At 38.8% G+C, this 18191-nt stretch overlaps 2 protein-coding genes across 6 annotated transcripts in view; both read left to right on the top strand.

Moving 5' to 3' along the window:
* slc38a3b (solute carrier family 38 member 3b) overlaps positions 1-5810 on the top strand; it is a 29220-nt gene extending 23410 nt beyond the window's left edge. For all 3 annotated transcript variants that reach the window (XM_068314356.1, XM_068314359.1, XM_068314358.1), the window contains 8 exons: positions 423-481; positions 760-933; positions 1029-1108; positions 1197-1297; positions 1518-1642; positions 1733-1877; positions 3460-3563; positions 3892-5810. In XM_068314356.1, coding sequence (XP_068170457.1) covers positions 423-481; positions 760-933; positions 1029-1108; positions 1197-1297; positions 1518-1642; positions 1733-1877; positions 3460-3563; positions 3892-3996 — 893 coding nt within the window. In that variant the 3' untranslated portion in view covers positions 3997-5810. The remainder of the gene's footprint in view (positions 1-422; positions 482-759; positions 934-1028; positions 1109-1196; positions 1298-1517; positions 1643-1732; positions 1878-3459; positions 3564-3891) is intronic.
* A 1760-nt stretch (positions 5811-7570) lies between these two features.
* gnai2b (guanine nucleotide binding protein (G protein), alpha inhibiting activity polypeptide 2b) overlaps positions 7571-18191 on the top strand; it is a 189165-nt gene continuing 178544 nt past the window's right edge. For 2 of the 3 annotated variants that reach the window (XM_068315598.1, XM_068315597.1), the window contains exon 1: positions 7572-8203. In XM_068315598.1, the coding sequence (XP_068171699.1) occupies positions 8086-8203 (118 nt within the window). In that variant the 5' untranslated portion in view covers positions 7572-8085. Of the gene's footprint in view, positions 8204-18191 lie in introns of all 3 variants that reach the window. The other variant, XM_068315599.1, reaches the window with a different exon arrangement.

Raw genomic sequence — 18191 nt, 5'->3', positions numbered from 1 at the left:
ACTTGAGATGCACTTCTACTATAAACTGTTTTTTTTTTCTCACTCAGTTGTTTTCATTTATTCCTTCTTTTGACATGAAGCCTCTTAGATAACATCTTACTAGAGACAGGCTTTACCTTTATGTCAAATAAATGATTTTGTGTCTTTCTCCAAGCAGTGACAGTGGAAACAGCAGGTGTCCAGTCAGATGCTGTTTGCCTGGGAGGATTACACCCTCTATTCCATCCTAAGCTTTTAATTACTGCATGAAATAAACATGCCCTTTCTGGTCACATAGTACCATAAGGATTCACTGATAGAGACATTTAATGATGTTATTTGACAAAGACCAGTGGGAAATATTTTGATTTTAAACACTGAGGACTTGCTTTCGAGATTTTTTAGGAGTTGTAATGTTGAGGGTCTCTTCTGTTTTATTTTAGGTTATCTTGGCTATACCAGTGGATTCTCCCTCAGCTGCATGGTGTTTTTTCTCACTGCTGTAAGTTTGTCCATCTTATCTCAGTGACTCTTAACATTGTTCTGACATGTCATGCTACACATTACCTTACACTTTGCTCACTTTACCAAATTCATCTTTGTGACCACCGTCTGAGTGTGCGCTTTGTTTATTAAAAAGTTTATTACAGCTGTTGAGTCACATTAATTTGATGAGAAATTGCTATTTTGATTTTGGCAGGTTTTGTTGTTTACTGACACACCCTCATTTTATGTCTTTTCTTTCATCGCACTCCTTTGCCATTTCTTTTGCAACTGCAGGTTATCTACAAGAAGTTTCAGATCTCCTGCCCATTCGAAGAGTTCTCAGCAAACAGCACTGCTGTTCACCACAGCCTGAATGTTTCGAGTCATGGCCACCAGTACAGCAATGGTCTGGTTCACGAGGACGATGACTCACACTGCTCCACACACATGTTCACCATCAACTCGCAGGTAGACAGCTGAGTTGAAATATTAAATCCTGCAGGTGTACTCTCAAGTCCCCACAATTATTTTGAGAGATTCTCCTGTTTGTGTGTTCCTCACAGACTGCATACACCATCCCCATCCTGGCATTTGCCTTTGTGTGTCACCCCGAGGTCCTCCCCATTTACACGGAGCTCCGCAAGTGAGTCACCTCTCTGTCACCTGTATTATTTGATAACATGCCAGAACACAATGTGACACTCATATAACTTTCAACTCTTTTATTTTAGTCCATCGAAGAAGAGGATGCAGAGGGTGTCCAACATCTCCATCTTTGTCATGTACAGCATGTACTTTCTGGCGGCTCTGTTTGGTTACCTGACCTTTAAAGGTGAGCTCACCCATGCCTGGACCTGTTTTGTGTGTTTTGAGTGTGTGAGTTTACATTCACGGGACAAGCATACATATGTTTATGCTAAAACATTGCTATGTCACTGCAGCTGTACATGTCAAAGGATTGTAAAAGTCAGTGTTCTGTTCTGTCATTGCGTGCTCAAGCAAAAGTGTTATCTGTTTGTATTTTCATCAGGCATTTATTTATATTTCTACAGACAGCGTGGAGGCTGAACTGCTTCATACATACAGCCGGATCGACCCCTATGACACTCTGATCCTGTGTGTGCGAGTGGCTGTCCTCACAGCTGTAACACTGACTGTCCCCATTGTGTTGTTTCCTGTAAGTTCGCACTTAGTTTGTGTTGATCAGTAAATACGAGATTTTGCAATTACCTCCATGTTGAATTTTTTTATCCATGTCTTCCCATAGGTACGCAGAGCCATCCAGCAGATGTTGTTCCCCACCAAGTCCTTTAACTGGTTGCGTCACATTGCTATTGCAGTCATTCTGCTCAGTTTCATCAATATACTGGTGATATTTGCTCCTAACATTCTGGGCATCTTCGGCATCATCGGTTAGTAAGGCAGCATGTCATCAGCTCTTCCTGTGAATTTAGACAGAGCAATATGCATTTTTAACGTGGACTACTGAAAAACATTATGACAAGAGGCCAGTCGAATATAACACATGGATCACATTAGAAAAACTACTGAAACCCAAATTTAATGTTTTCTTCAGGTGTACTTATACATTTTTCTGAATATATTTGACTGTACACTATTATTTATATTTATATATGATCGTTGTTTACTGATTCTGTTGTCTGATTTCACAAGCTGAATTTGTGTTTGACTCGGTTTCAAAAATTCAAAGCAAAACTGCAAAAGGTCATCAGTGCGCGTTTGCTCATGGGTTGACATTCATATCGAGCAGGTTAGAGTTGACAGTGTACAACATACAACCCAGAATCCAACAGGGCAACTTCAAAGGAATGGATGCTGCTTTGACAAACATACATACATTTCAATTCAGAGGTCAGCTGAATGACCTGAACACAAGCTTTGGATTTTTTGGAGGTGTCAAAGGTTGTATCTGTGTCGATATCGAGCTGAAACATCTGTATGAAAATGTGTTTTAGTGTCAGAAAATAATAACATTGCATTTTATAACCCTAATGACATCCATCAATCCTGTGATGACGACTTGTTGCCATTGTTTCCTGTTTAACATGACATAGCCTCTTGACACCTTCAATATTTAAGATACTCTAGACTCTAGATACTCTAGACTTTATTATCGTAATTATAATAAGATATCAAAATAACAATTAACAGTAACTTCAGATACATCTGTCCTTTGAATGTGCTCTGTCAAGGCAAATGTTCACACAATTATTTTGAAATTGCTATATCATGATCTCCACATCTATTACTTCATCATCTCCAGCCAGCGGTCAGTGGTCTGAGGCTGACCTGGAATTTGATGTATACATGACTGATGTTTGCCAGATGATGTCATAAGTATTTTAACCATACACATTTGTTTTTAACCTTTTATTTTGGTTAATGTTTATCATTGTCATGTGGTTTCTGTAGCAAGTTAATTCAGTATATGACGTGGTCCTGTGGTGACATAAGTGTTGAAAAGACATTTAAAGTAAATAGATACATACATTTGGTTGTCATAAACAATTTTAAAAATTATAATGATTTGAAGAGCGGCACGGTGGCGCAGTGGTTAGCGCTGCCGCCTCACAACACGGCGGACCCGGGTTCGAGTCCCGCTCTGTGCGGAGTTCGCATGCTCTCCCCGTGTCTGCGTGGGTTCTCTCCGGGTTCTCCGGCTTCCTCCCACCTCCAAAAGCATGCGCTTCAGGTTGATTGGCGGTCCCAAATTCACCATAGGAGTGAGTGTGTGTGTGAATGATTGTTTGTGTCTGTGTGGCTCCGCGGTACACTGGCGTCGTGCCCGGAGTGTCCCCCGCCTCACGCCCTGAGACTGCCAGGATAGGCACTGGCTACCCCGCGACCTGCGTTGGCGGATTAAGCGGGTTGGAAAATGAATGAATGAATGAATAATGATTTGACTTACATATAAGCTGTTATAATAGTAATGATAAATCTTTATGAACTATTTCTTTCTCTTTCGCCCTACAGGTGCCACATCAGCTCCCTGTCTCATTTTCATCTTCCCTGCTGTATTTTACATCCGTATTGTTCCTAAAGACAGAGAACCGATGAACTCCACTCCTAAGATACTGGTGAGAACATTTATTCTTCTAATTTATTGAATGTCTTGTGTGATGTAGATATTTCTCATGGGATATATTATTATTATTACACATTATTATTATATATCCATCCATCCATTTTCTGTTACCGCTTTATCTGCTGTTGCGGGTCACGGGGAGCTGGAGCCTATCCCATCTGGTTTAGGGCGGGAGGCGGGCTAAACTCTGGGGGCGACGCCAGTGTACCACTGGGCCACACAGACACAGAACCATGCATACACACACTCACACCTACGGTCAATTTGGGACCGTATATTAATGTAAAAAAACTGAATTGTGTACTGCTCTTCATTCTTAGGCTGCCTGCTTTGCTGCTTTGGGCATCTCCTTCATGGTGATGAGCCTGAGTTTCATTATCATTGACTGGACAACTGGAGGTGGCCATTCTGCAGGAGGCCACTAGATGCTGCTACAGTTACTGTGGATTTTGAAAAGTGGGGTAAACAGCTGCCGTCTGTGAAGGGACCCCAGCACAGCGCTGGGGCTTTTTAATAGTACAAAATATACAGTGTAGCAGGTTTACTGGAATGTCACCGTTATTAATCATGTTAAATTAACTTTTTGATTGTAACTTAAAAGTGTTTGATCAGCATTCTTGAACACATTTTATAATTCTAACAGTGCAATGGCAATGCTTTTGTAAGAATAGTCAGGGCAGTGCAGAGTTTAAAAAAAAAAAATCCATTTGTGCACATGAATCCATCTATAATGGTGAAATGTTAGTTTTTTTTGTTATTTCCTCTTCATTTACACACAAAACACCTGTAGCTGGTACTGTACAGAAAAGATGGCATGACTGTCTGTTAGGCTGAAATCAGGAACGAGTCAATATATAAACGAGAAATAGCAAAATAGCTTATGAGGTACTTGTACTCATATATGAAGGTTTCTACTCTGGATGTATAAAAGAGGACAGTCAGATGATGTCATCCTGAACCAGCAGCATTCTGAACTGTTCATCATAGTGCGTGCAGAGTCATTAAAGTAATTTTACACTTGAGAGTGCACGTTGTGCCAGGTTTTATTATATTTGGTATCGTAAAGTTAAAGCTCATGTTCCACATCAACCAACTTTCCTCACAAACCGAGGTGCCTTTTATCATTTTGAAAAGCACATAAACATACAGACAAGAGTGTCTATTTATTTCGCTGCTGTATCTGTTTGTTTTTTTATTTCAAATGAACTATATTTAACTACAGTGTGTGATTACAAGATTACTATAAGTTAATGGTCCAAATACATTATATATGATGTCATGTTTGGTTTTAGATTAGAACATACAGTGTATGTGATGAAAGGTGTAACGACTGAAAGCTTTGTAAATGCTTGACAAGAATTAAGACAAAGACTGACCTAACTCTGGAATCGGTTTCTTCCTTGGTTATGTTCCTCATGAGCCTGATTGCGATCTTGACATAATGTAGAGCTTAGGTTTAGCCTTACAATTCCCCTTGGAGTTGAGCTCATTGATCACTTAAATTCATAATAGCCTATTTTAATTTTCAAAAATCACTTTTTCACGCTGTAAAACATCACAAATTACAGCATATAGCCATGTGTACATTTATTAACTTTATTCATTGACCTTTTCTGATGCCCACATTGAGTTATATTTCTAGCCCATTATGCTCTTATTCATATAACAATTTTTTGGGGTCTTGATTCAGTGGATTGGAAAATAACCATTACTCCCTTTCTTGCTGAGGTTTAGATGAGACGCTTGACACTACCGTTATATTTGAAATGGGAATGGTTGGGATGAAGAATTGAATCATAGCTGACCAGACTGTCTGTCCAACATTAAAAAACCTAACAACACCTCAACAACCTCACTAATGACAAGGAAAAGTCTGGATTTTAATAATCCCTGCCAAAACACATCAATAAAGATGAACCTCTGGTGGGTCTGGCAGAGTTCAACAAGTAAATAGTTAATACTCTCTAGAATGTACTATGCTTTATTTATCCTGTCATGTTGTCTCTGCTGTATTCGTTTCTAGTCGTTTGATCCTCTTTAGATATGAAGATAATTTTTTTGCATGTTCTTTTGTCCAGTCTGTCCTGCAGTTGGTATAGAGTGATTTCCTGCAAATGTGTTATTGTAATACTGTACAGTATAATTCAATCTCATGCAAAAATAGATAACAAAAAACAACAACTTTGAAACAGCAAACAATACTTAAATACTTGCTACCCAAAGATGGTTTTCATGAATCTCAGTCTTCAGAAAAAATCCTGCACAAATGATCACCTCCGTCATTTTATTTATATTTTATCCTGTTTTGTGTTTCAAGTTTGATTCCTTATTTTCACAGATGAATCATGAACAACAGTACAGAAAATATTTAATACAAATATTCACCACTGTCTGTTGTTTTTCCAAATGTATCACCAGTTGTTGTAAATGGAAGTTTATTTTGTCATATTTTCTATTTATTTTAAGGGATCTTGACAAAAAGACTGACCATCTACTGCTTTAAACTGCCTTTAGCTTTTAAACAGCATGTTCAACCACAGTTTTAATGAGACAAAGTCTATCAAGTATGTATTTTTCATGTATCGTACAAAATTATGTAAAATTTTACAGTAGTTGGTGCTCGAGACATGAGACAATGACACAATTATAAAATAATTAAGAGGTGATTGGATTTTGTTGAATAAGTCATGGCTTTATATAAATAATGTATATAAACCTTTTATATTTGTGATGCATATTTACAGTAGCTTGTAAAGTGTAAATAGCAGGGGCAGTTTTAGTTTGACAATAAAATAATTGTAAATGTTTTTACATTGTCTCTGTTGTCATCATTTCCTTTTGACTGATGCGTAGTTACATAATTAGTTACATAGTTAGTCACATAGTCATGTTAATAAACACAAATAAGTCAATTTAGTTTATATGGATGCATCCCAAAAAAACAATGAAAAGGTTACTTTGAAAAGTGAAAAATTTGTGTATGCTAAACTCATAACATGTCAAATAAAAAAATTTCCTGCATTTTTTTTGTTGTTTTGATGATTAAATATCCATAAACGTTTTAACAATGTATGGTAAAATACTAAAATATTTAACATAAAGTTTATGTAAGATTCTATGCAATATGATGAATGCGCCCTATGTTGGATACAGATTTAGGGCAGTGGTTCAGTTCACAAGAACTTGGCTTGGGGACTGGAGGGTGGCCGGTGGACCAAAGAACTGTACCTGGAGAGGTGTGTGTGTGTGTGCGGGCGCACATGTGTGTGCTCTGGCTCTCTGGCCTGCATGTGTGTGTAATCTATAGAATGTGAAAAAGAATTTCCCTGTGGGAAGACTAATTAAGTCTCATAAATCTTTCTGTCATTTTCAGAAGAAGGTTAAGTCACTGATGATCATTGCTAAAAAAAAAAAAGGCTGGTTGGTTGTTTATCGAGTGCTGTATGCAAGCATTTACATAAATATATGACTGTGTGGTTTGAAAAGGAAAAGCAAACATATCCCGCAATGCAGATGAGCTGAAGGCTGCTTTCAAAGCAATTTGGGCTTCCATAACACCTCAGCAATAACAATAATAATAATAATAATAATAATAATAATGACGATGATGATGACGATGATGATTATGATGATTATGATGATGCATGACCACATAAAACACCTCCCAGTAACCACTATATATTCAAAAGAAAATGTCTTCTTGTGTCCATGTGGGGTCGCTGTTAACCAACTTTGGTTTTTTTGGGGGTTTTTTTCACCTTGATCATATGAAGAGATTTTTCTTAGAAGTGATCCATCAACCATTTTAACATCCCGCCCTGCATGCTTATAATAACAACTCTGCTTCTGCATAGTCCCGCCTGTCTCCAGTGATGGTTCAGACTATTGTATAACGTTGTGTTTGTCGTCTGAGAACCTGCATCCATGAGATAATGCAGCGGGATGATGCTGGCACAGCGCCCACTGCAGTCTGCACGCCACACTTAAAAAAATCCTGCTTCTCCCTCTGTCACTTTAATTGGTTCCACACAAGCTGCTGTGGAGTGCTCACCTATTTTAATTGGACTTTTGCGCCAAGTTGTCCAAGTGACTACGATGTCATCTCTGCCTGTCGTAGTCACGTTGGCGAATTTGTGAAGAGCACCAGTGAGCACCAAGCACTGCGGGACGCGCCGCTCACCAAAGCGATCTGCGGCTGAAGCCTGTGGATGGACGCAGGACGGACGGCTGTGAGCGCATCGACACAGAGTAGCGGTAACACCCTGGCATTATCCAGCAAATGTTTTTGGTAGATCTGCTTGATTTCCGAGCTCTGAGTTGAGCTGCAGTTTTTTGGTTTTTTTTTCGCGTGAAGAGAAACTCTGGAGCTGACGGTTTGTGATCTGGAAGGCAGCGCTTGACTCGGTGCTGCTCCACCCGTGTCCGTGGCGGCAGCTGGCCCCTCTTAGACCATCAGTATTGAAGCCTTCTTTTTTTTTTGCGCAAGTGGTTGGTGCGCCCCTGCGTTTGGAGCCATGGGCTGTACGGTGAGCGCCGAGGATAAGGCTGCTGCGGAGAGGTCCAAGATGATTGACAAAAACCTCCGAGAGGACGGAGAGAAGGCGGCCAGAGAAGTGAAACTGCTTTTATTAGGTAGGCTTCCATCTCATGATGTCTCGGTCCTCATGTGAATTATTGAGATTGTAGATTGTTAGTTGCTGCAAAAAAATGTTTTGGGAAAAAAAAAAAAATCAGTAAATGCACATGAAAAATAAAACGGTTAAACACCTTATTAAGCTTGGGCAACCAATTGAGAAATTGTTGGTAATACAAAAAAAAAAAAAAGAAAAGAAAAGAAAATGCATCTCCATCCAACGACTGAGACCTCATCCAGGCCTATGCATCATTTTGCCCTGCACGGAGAAGAGACCATTTCAGCGCTGTGTGTTTCCAAATGCACAGTCTGTAACTGTGTTATTAATTAGCCAGGACATGTGTCTGCTTGGAGATAAATCAGATATCATAGTGTCAACAACCAGAACAGCTTCCCAGAGCTTTGAGCTGGCCTATTGCCCAGAAGCTTAATTAGATATATCAAATCTTTGGACTACGACTAAATATTAACAGACTTGTACTTCAACTCAACACACACACACACACACACACACACACACACACACACACACACACACACACACACACACACACACACACACACACACACACACACACACACACACACACACACACACACACACACACACACACACACACACACACACCGGTCTGCCCTCACAAAGAAACATGGTTAAAACAGTTCCTTTCTGGTTGCTTACAAGGGTGAAAAAGCAGGTTTTATTAAACATATTCCGGAGGTGGAAACACACTCTTTCTTCCTTTTCTTGTATGTGTCTACACACAAATACACTCACAACTGACTGAATCCCTCCCACTCGCTACTACTTTCTTCACTTATCAACCTGCAGAAGGATTTGTGCATCTACTTATGAATAAGGCCAACTAAGTTAAAAAGGCCGCGTATCAGAGCTGTTTACATCGCGCCCCCTTGCCGCCTGTTCTCTGTGATGCATGTTTCCTGCTGGAAGGTGATAAGGTGTAGTTCCTACATGAAATTGCTCACAGCAATATTTGATGATGATCTGAGCAACAGGATTTATGCAAAAACATGTTTTATTGGGTTTTTCCTCAGTTGCTTTTGTCCATGCTTAGTGTCACATAGATGGTAAATTAGCTCAAAGTAAGCCACATGCCAAAACATAGATATGAACATTTTCTCAGCTCTAAATACCAAAATTAGAAAAATCCCCTTTTCCCTGAAACTTTTTACACATCTGATAACTTTTGTTCGTCTTCCGGTTTTGATAATAGCATCTGTTTATGGTTTCAGAATCATCTCTTTGAAAGGTAACAGTGGGTTTACGTATTAAATATCCAGTCCTCTTTTCTACCCATTTTCAAGGGAATACCCCGAGGTAATGCATTGATTTGTGAGCTTCAGGAGTTTTGAATTTTGTAACCTAGGGACCCAAACCTAGGCACTTTCTTTTATACTGATTAAAACTTTATACTATGTTATGGTAGCAATTGTAACTTCAAATTTAACAGAAATGGACTCAATGAAGAAGAACCAATATCAAAATGAAATCGAATCATCGCATTTGCTTCTTTGGTGTTATTTGGACAGTTGTATGTCTTGGACACCAAGCAGTATTTTCTGGTATGAGAGAAGTTTCTCATACCAGCTGTGCCATGCCAGATTTTGCCTCACTTCATTTTCAGCACTCAGCTTTGAAATTGATAAAACCAAATGAAGACAGTATCATGTGCCTACTTCCAAGTAGCTATCAACTCGGAGCAGAAGAACATGCAGGAATTGATCCCTTGTCCCATTCTTGTAGTTTGAGCTGAAGGAATAATCTAGATGAAATAATTGTTTTATTTGCCCCATTTGTGAACAAAAAGATACTGACTTGTCCTGGAAAAGACAAGTCTTTTGATGATTAAGGGGTGCAAAACTCTGGTTAATGGGCTTAAACATTTTATAATGAGTTCTTAAGAGAACTAAAAAGCTGTTGGCTTTCATGCGCAGCGATGTACAGGATACAAAATGCAAAATCAGTCAGATTCCTCCACTAATTGTGATTTATGTAAATCTCATGAGTTGCATGACACAAGACAATGGTTTGATAATCACTTGCATATTATGTAGAGAACAAAGTTGATGAACATTTTGCTGAGTTCACTGAACCTCCAAGATTTTTACTTTAAGTCATGTATTTAGCTCAGGGCTTAGAAGAAAACAAATAGGATATCCCCCAACCCCCATTTCTTACATTGTTTTAAGATTGTTTGTGTTGTAACATTTTTGTTTGCCTCATGTTGTAACAGAGATTATTGTGTAACCAAATAAATATATGGTTAATGCTACTTTATCAGAGCTGGAAATGGGTAAAAATGAAGTCATCAATGCTTGACATTATTGTTATTAACACCAGAACTCCCAAGGCAGTCATTTTGACTGCTTTCAAAATTTGAAATGTCTTAAAAAAAAAACCTATGTACAAATAGGACCCTGACTTCCAAATGTGTGTGTATTTTAACATTGTTTGATCATTAAAATTTCAAAACACAAAGGAGATCAGAGTATTACTACCTAGAACTACCATAGGCAGTCATTTTGACTGCTCGGAGATTATTCTTATATATTATTTGGATTATCATTAAAAATATTTAAGAATAAATTCATGGAATAGGTAAAAACACATCAGGACACTAAATTAAAACTATAATGATTGAGTGTTTTATTTATTTAATTGACACAACATAGCTTCTCTGCAATTACACATCCAAATTTGAACTTTGAAATAAAAACAAATGTATTTCTGTGAAAAAAACAAAAACAAATGTATCCTGCTTCAAAATAGGTTGGTGTCAGCATTAGACCTTAGCAATTACAATTACTGCCTATTATGAACATTCAGTAATGCTGTGACAACTGTCAACCAGCTGGAGACACTGCTGTTACGATGTGTTTTTACATATTCCACCAATTTATTCTTGGATATTTTAACGATAATCCAAATTATATGCAAATAATGTCCGAGCAGTGAAAACGACTGCCTATGGTAGTTCTAGTAGTTGCAGAATCCTGGTACACTGTTAATGCACATACACACTCATAAAGGAATTGATGAACTCTATATTTCATGCTTGATGATACTTGAAATACTCTGTGAATTGCACTTTTCCCTGTCTTGATATTTTCATTGATGAGCAGTAAATATTTTATAATAATAAATATTGTAGCTGTATCATCACTGTGCAGATTGTTCTACATTTGCTTTAAGTGGTAATTGCAATACACGTCTATCATAATTAGTAATAGAGATCCTGCTGGCAAACCTTGGTAACATGTAGTCTCATCTGAAACGTGGACAAACACCCGCTTTTGGCAGCAACACTGTTCTACCACCTCACCACTCAGACTGGGATCAGTAACAGCAAGTTAAAGCAATGGGCTGTCACGTATGGCGGGATATGGACCCAAAGGCAGGACACCAAAAGCAAATAATTCATCCATGATTTATTAACAAAAATCAAAAATACCCCAGACAAACAAGAATCTCAAAATCAGAACAGACTACCAGGAATCAAACTTGAGAAAAGCGAACCAGCACCTATCTCTACTCCCACCTGGCTTAAAAAGCCTGATCATGATAACACCAACAATGTTCAGGTGTGAAATCAGTTACTGGTGTGTGGATGAGTATCAGGCGTGGAGCCGTGGCTCCACCCACAAGCCTGGCCCATCTCCCTGCCACACACCAGTACTGCCACGCCGAACCGTGACATGGGCTCCATCTGCTAAACTGGCATCAGAATTCTGAGGAGGAAAGTTTTTATTTACCGGTCATGGCTGCATCCTGGTGGCAATATTATGATGCAGTCAGAACATTAAGCTGTCAAAGAACTGGACAGTAATGGTCTGACTGAGAATTCAATGAAGAAATGTCCCAGTAAAAATACCGTTGAATTATAAAGAGGCAATGTGATCAAATCGAAATAAAACTAAAAAGTGGCTCCAATGTGAGATGGCTCTTTACATTAATGCTTCTCATTGTCATGAATAATTTTATTTGTAGATCATTCAGCATCAAAGCTATCATCTGTCACACTGGTGAAATGAAATCACCATCACAGTGTTTCAGGTAATGAAAGGGGAATTTGACCTTATAGCTATTACCCTGAAGGACAGTTTTTACTTCCTAGTCACACAAATTTACCCAAGTGCAAACACACTTTCTTCCATCCATCCATCCATCCATCCATCCATCCATCCATCCATCCATCCATCCATCCATCCATCCATCCATCCATCCATCCATCCATCCATCCATCCATCCATCCATCCATCCATCCATCCATCCATCCATCCATCCATCCATCCATCCATCCATCCATCCATCCATCCATCCATCCATCCATCCAAACTTAATTCCTTTGAACTCCTCTTTAATCAGTCTTCACTGTAGCCGATCTGTAATTCTCACCCCAGGCAGATGATAATAATAGTGCAACACAGACGTGACTCACTTCTCATGACAGGAGAACGGGTTCAGGGAGGAACTGTCCACCCAGATATAACAACTTCACAACTACCCACGAACCAAAAGACTACACATTTGTTCTGTTAATAATGTCTCTGCTGAATATTTTGTCTGTAAAAGCCTGGTGTGTTTTATGTGCTGAATGAACAAGAAATGCATCCTCACTAAAGTCATACTTGGGTTTCGATTTCAATTTTCTACTTCCTGAATATGGAGTTACAAGGATTTTTCCAAACGAGACAGTTTGTGGGTAACAGAAGACTAATGAGCAGAGACACAACACATCTCTCTGGCGGGGTGTATCTGTGTGATTTTCCATTTGACATGAAATGTGTCTACGTACCATCGACTTTATCCATGCTTGATGTTGTGGGAAGTGAGTCTGAGTATTCCCTGATGCAAGATGGTGGTTTATGACATCCTGTAAGAGTGTTGATGCATTATACAACCCACAGATTAGTGTACACTTACCACAGTAGTGAATATGTGTCTTTTGATAATTAGTGTTTCTCTGCAGTCTTTGAACTTGTAATTGGAATTTTGCTGACATATTTATCAAATCTCACAAATACATAAAAAAAACCAAGGCAGTCAGAGACTGCAACATCGCGCGACTTACCCTGACCTACTTTCAGGGTAGGTCAGGGTACCCTGAATGTAGTACCTGACTTGTGTATAGACTAGTGTATATGGAAAAGGCCAGTGTGAGTAAGACCCTAGATCAAAGCTAGAGCATAGGTAGATCAAAGTTCTAGCTTTGATCAAAGCACTAGCTTTGATCTAGGGTCTTCCTCACACTGACCTCCCTCTTCTTTCTATCTTACCCATTTCGTGAGTGTACAAAAGTTGAAAATTGACTGCGACCTACTTTTCTCAAAGTCAAAGTCATCATCTCAGTTTCATCCCCTTTGCCGCCCGAGTAATGTGCTTTTTGCTTCATCTTTTTATCTGCAACGGTTGCGAAGATATTTGGTGGACAAACGAACAACAAACAAAAAAACAAACGAACGGATGAACAATCGCAATACATCACTGCTTTGAAGCAGGATGTAATAATTGATTTCAACTTTCGCACTCAGCCCTCGTCTTCTGTATGGCACAGATGACAAAGCTGATTTCCCTCATCTTTCATTTTCCTATTACACTTCCAAAGTCAGTTAAATTAATAATAACACTTCTTTTACCCTTTTCCTGTTTCGTCTCCTCATATTCAACTCTTTTCACTCAGTATGTAAAGAGTGTGAGAGTGCAAGGAACATTCACGTCAGTGCGTTCTAATGAAGGAGGAGTTGCATGGAACTTGGTGTGACAATGACCTCTAATTTGTTTGGTAAGAACTGGATGGAGAGTGGAGATGAAGACTGGGATAGGGATGATAATTAGAGACAATAATAATGATGATATTGATAAGATTCATATAATAAATTAATATAATAGTAATTATATTATTAATAATAATAATACAAATAATAATAATAATAATAATTCATTCATTCATTCATTCATTTTTCTCCGCTTTATCCGCCGCAGCGAGTCACGGGGAGGTGGTGGCATAGAGCGGGAGGCGGGGAACACTCAGGAACATTCAGATCTATCTATCTGAATGTCTTAGTGAGTTTGAAAAATAGCTTTGTAAAACTCTTGATCACAATCTAAGAAGACCTGTAAACATATAAATACAACCTTACAGTGGGTCACATGTCATTGAAAGTCAAATATGAATGTGCTGTTTTCAGTCATATTTGATCTTGCACAGTAAGAGCACTAGACTTAGATACCTTTGGTGAACAAGATGTGAATCAGTGCCAGACATTTATTCCTATCTTTGTTTCTCCTGCAGCATGTTCCAGGTTCAATTCCACCTGGGGCTTTTCTTTTCTCAGTTTGAAGGTTCTCCTCATATCTGTGTGGGTTGTCTCTTGGTTCTCCAGCTTCCTCCCACTACTAGAAAAATTTTAATTGAATTGGTGAATTGGTCACACTTACGTATTAGTCCATAAGTATGATTATCTACTGTATATGGAGCCCTGCAATGAGCTGCCATCTCGTTCAGTACCCCACCTCTCGCCTGTAGCCTGCTGGGATTGGCTCCAGCAGCCCTTAGACCTGTGTGTTGGACAAGCTGCTGAAGGTGAGATGATCAAAATCATCTCGAAGAAGATTAATGAATATGCTTCTCCTAATTCAAGATGACTCAGGTACTTTTTGCCTCTGATGTTTTCACAGCAGTATCTTTCTTACTTGCTAGGAAACTTGTTTGCCTTTCCAAACTGGGGTCAGACAAACACAATTTGCTGGAGGTAATGGTACCTAAGGTGCAAAAAAGCCTGAACTACCCCTCTGACTGAGACTGGAGACAATTCATGAACTGTTGACTGTACCCATTCATTCTCCCATTGAAACAGTTCAGGATCTAGTTAATAGTTTATTGATCTTTAATATTGCCAGATACAATTCACATGAGATTTAATACACACAAAGACCATGCTCCCCAGATTAATGGATATGGTAAATGTTTTAGACAAACTGAATTAGGAAGTAGGCTACTGCACACATGCTGCTTGAATGTATCCCTGGAGAATTTAGACGGATTTACTGTTTTGATTACTGGCACCTTTAATGTTATGGCTTCTTTCATTTTTCACAGCGTAAAAAAAAGGTCAGCTCTTGTTTCATTGTGATGTGACATCATATGTTGTGCAAGTGTACATAAAAAATGCATTTGCATGAGGGCAATGGCATTTGTGTCATCTTTAAATAGTTATTGACGCTCTTGAAAGTCTATACAAATGTACTCAAAGACACACACACACACATGCATGCACGCACGCACGCACGCACACACACACACACACACACACACACACACACAGACACAGTACAGTACATACACCATACACACACAATGTCATTTTAATTAAAAAAAACATTTTTTTCACTTGATTTTGCTCATATCAAATAGCCTCATTTTTACGGTTCAACTAATGATCTTGAGAGGTGTCGTTTCGGTGTTTTCTAATCATCATAGCTAGGCTTCATGTTTCCCGCCGATTGCAGTCCCTGCCAGGAAATCAAATATGCCTGTGTTCCAATTTTTCTAATTAAAGCATTGTCTCCTGTTTCTTGTCAAAGGTAGTTTCAGCGAGTGCCTTTGCTATTTGTAACTCCCCTTCTGTCTCTGAGATATGTGAACCCACTGCCCTGCCATTTGTAAATTCTCTATCACATGCATGTCATCAAATGTAAAATGTACACATCCAAAATTTCAGTCACCGTCCAGTTGCTTAGTGTTTGGAGTAAAACAGTCTTTCTCTGGATAGTAATAGATGTGCAGAGAAATGCCCATTTGGTTGTGAGTCTAAATCCATAAAAGTAATGGTGGCAGTTGGATTAGCTGTGAAGCAGGTTATTCAGGTGCATTACCTTTAAGTAGCAAGACACGATGGTATTAATGTAAGACCATGTCTTTATTGACCTCAAAATACCAATGTGCCAACAATGCATCTGACTAGAGCTCATTTTAACCGTAATCCAACACACCATCAAGCCCACAAATGGGTGCAAATGCATGTGCTTTTTTTTGAACACTGTGACTGCTGGGTGTAAAAATAAGTGTGTCTGTTGGATAGACGATGACGATGGTGACTTTTAGTGCTGCACTGTAAACAAGAGGGATGGAGCACAAAGAATCCATGAAATGTACTTATAAGTATGATAGACATTAATAGTCATTTTGAAAGCCTAAACCTTGTTGATTGGTTTTCATTTAATATCTCAAATTAAAATTTCAAATCAAACACAACCAAAAATGTGATTTATTTAGTTTATTCTCACTGTATATATTCATTTGTTTCCTTGAGATCTTTTTCTGTTTGCCTACAAAACGTGTACATGTGTTGGTTTTGGTGAAGCAATGTGGTGCTTTTGTAATACGTACCAATTAATCCTGTACATGCTAGGCTAGCCTCATTGCACTTACCCTGCTCGAGCTTTATATTCCAACATTTATTGAGACATGTTTTGCAGGTCGAGGCAAACTTAGTTTACACAACACTATTACCGTTGTTATACAACACAGAATTTCATATATTGCACTTTAATGTGGTGGTGAGATTTATTGATTACACAGAACAGCCCCGCAGCAAACCTGGTATTCAGGGGATCCCTGCATTACACCTCAGAGTTTGACAGGTCTCCTTGGTTTATGTACTTAAGTACAGTGCAGTTAAAATCTTGTATATAAAGCCGTCTGTGCAATCATAAAAACAACTTTTTCTCTCACCAAAACACATACCTGACTAAGCATTTTAGCACATGGGATTTGAGGTGAATGAATGAATTTTCTTTCCTTTGTATTCTTTTTATGTGTAGGCTTTCAGTATGTTCTTTTAATCCCTCTACTCAGCATTTCACAGGTTGAATCCGTTTTCTGATGTGTGTGATTGCATAGCATGTGAGCCGATAGGACAGTATCTGATGTGAGAGTAAGCAGTATGACTCTCAGGCAAACACCAGCTGTTATGGCTGGTGTTTGATGGCAGTTTAGATTGATTAGCAGAGAGTCATGAAGCAGTGATGAGGAACAGAACATCGGAATGTGGGAAGCTTTATATCTGCCAGAATTTTCATATTAAAAATCAAAATAAAACAAATGTGTATGTGACTGTGCAGACTACAATACATATATTAACTAATCTATCCATCCATCCATCCATCCATCCATCCATCCATCTCTGTTAGAACATGAGGTGCTGTGTTCTGGATTGAACATATACTTTATGGGGCAACCTGACAATAATGAATTGCAGTAACCCAGCCTGAATGTTACAAAGGCATGGACAACCTTTCCTGCATTTTGTTGGGTTAATATACAGGTATGTCTGACTTTGCAACATGGTTAAAGTGAAAGAAGACTGGAAGTTTGTTCTTTGTGGGAATTGTAGGACATCTAGTTTGGCTGTGTCATTAGAAAAAAAAAAAACATTTCTGAAATGTTGTGGCAAGGAACAGTTATATGAGTTTTATTTAGATTTAATAGCAGGAGGTTCTCAGTGATCCCGGATTTAACATCCTTAACGTGCTTGAAGTCTAGCAAAGTGAGGTCATGTTTGGCTGAACTGACAGGTATAGCTGCATGTCATCTGCATCGCAGTGGACATTTATATACAGTATTTTCCGCACTATAAGGCGCACCTAAAAGCCTATAATTTTCTCATAATCCCGTAGTGCGCCTTATAACCCGATGCGCCTTGTATATTAATATATTATATATTAATATTAATATTAGTATTGGTTAAAAACAAGATCGCTGAAAAAAAAAACCCAGCAGTCATGCTGCACTATGTCACCAGGGGCACCCTCAGACAGTATTCAGGCCATACTACGCCCCCTAACAACGGTAGTCAAAGGGGGGGGCCGAAGTGACCGCCGTGGCAGCGGGGGGGGGGGGTCAAACATAAATAGTTAAATAATATACATACATATTAACATCTGCAACATATGAAATTTACATA

Source organism: Antennarius striatus, chromosome 5, assembly GCF_040054535.1.
Source record: "Antennarius striatus isolate MH-2024 chromosome 5, ASM4005453v1, whole genome shotgun sequence".
Lineage (NCBI taxonomy): Eukaryota > Metazoa > Chordata > Actinopteri > Lophiiformes > Antennariidae > Antennarius > Antennarius striatus.
This window is presented reverse-complemented; position numbering and strand designations above follow the sequence as displayed.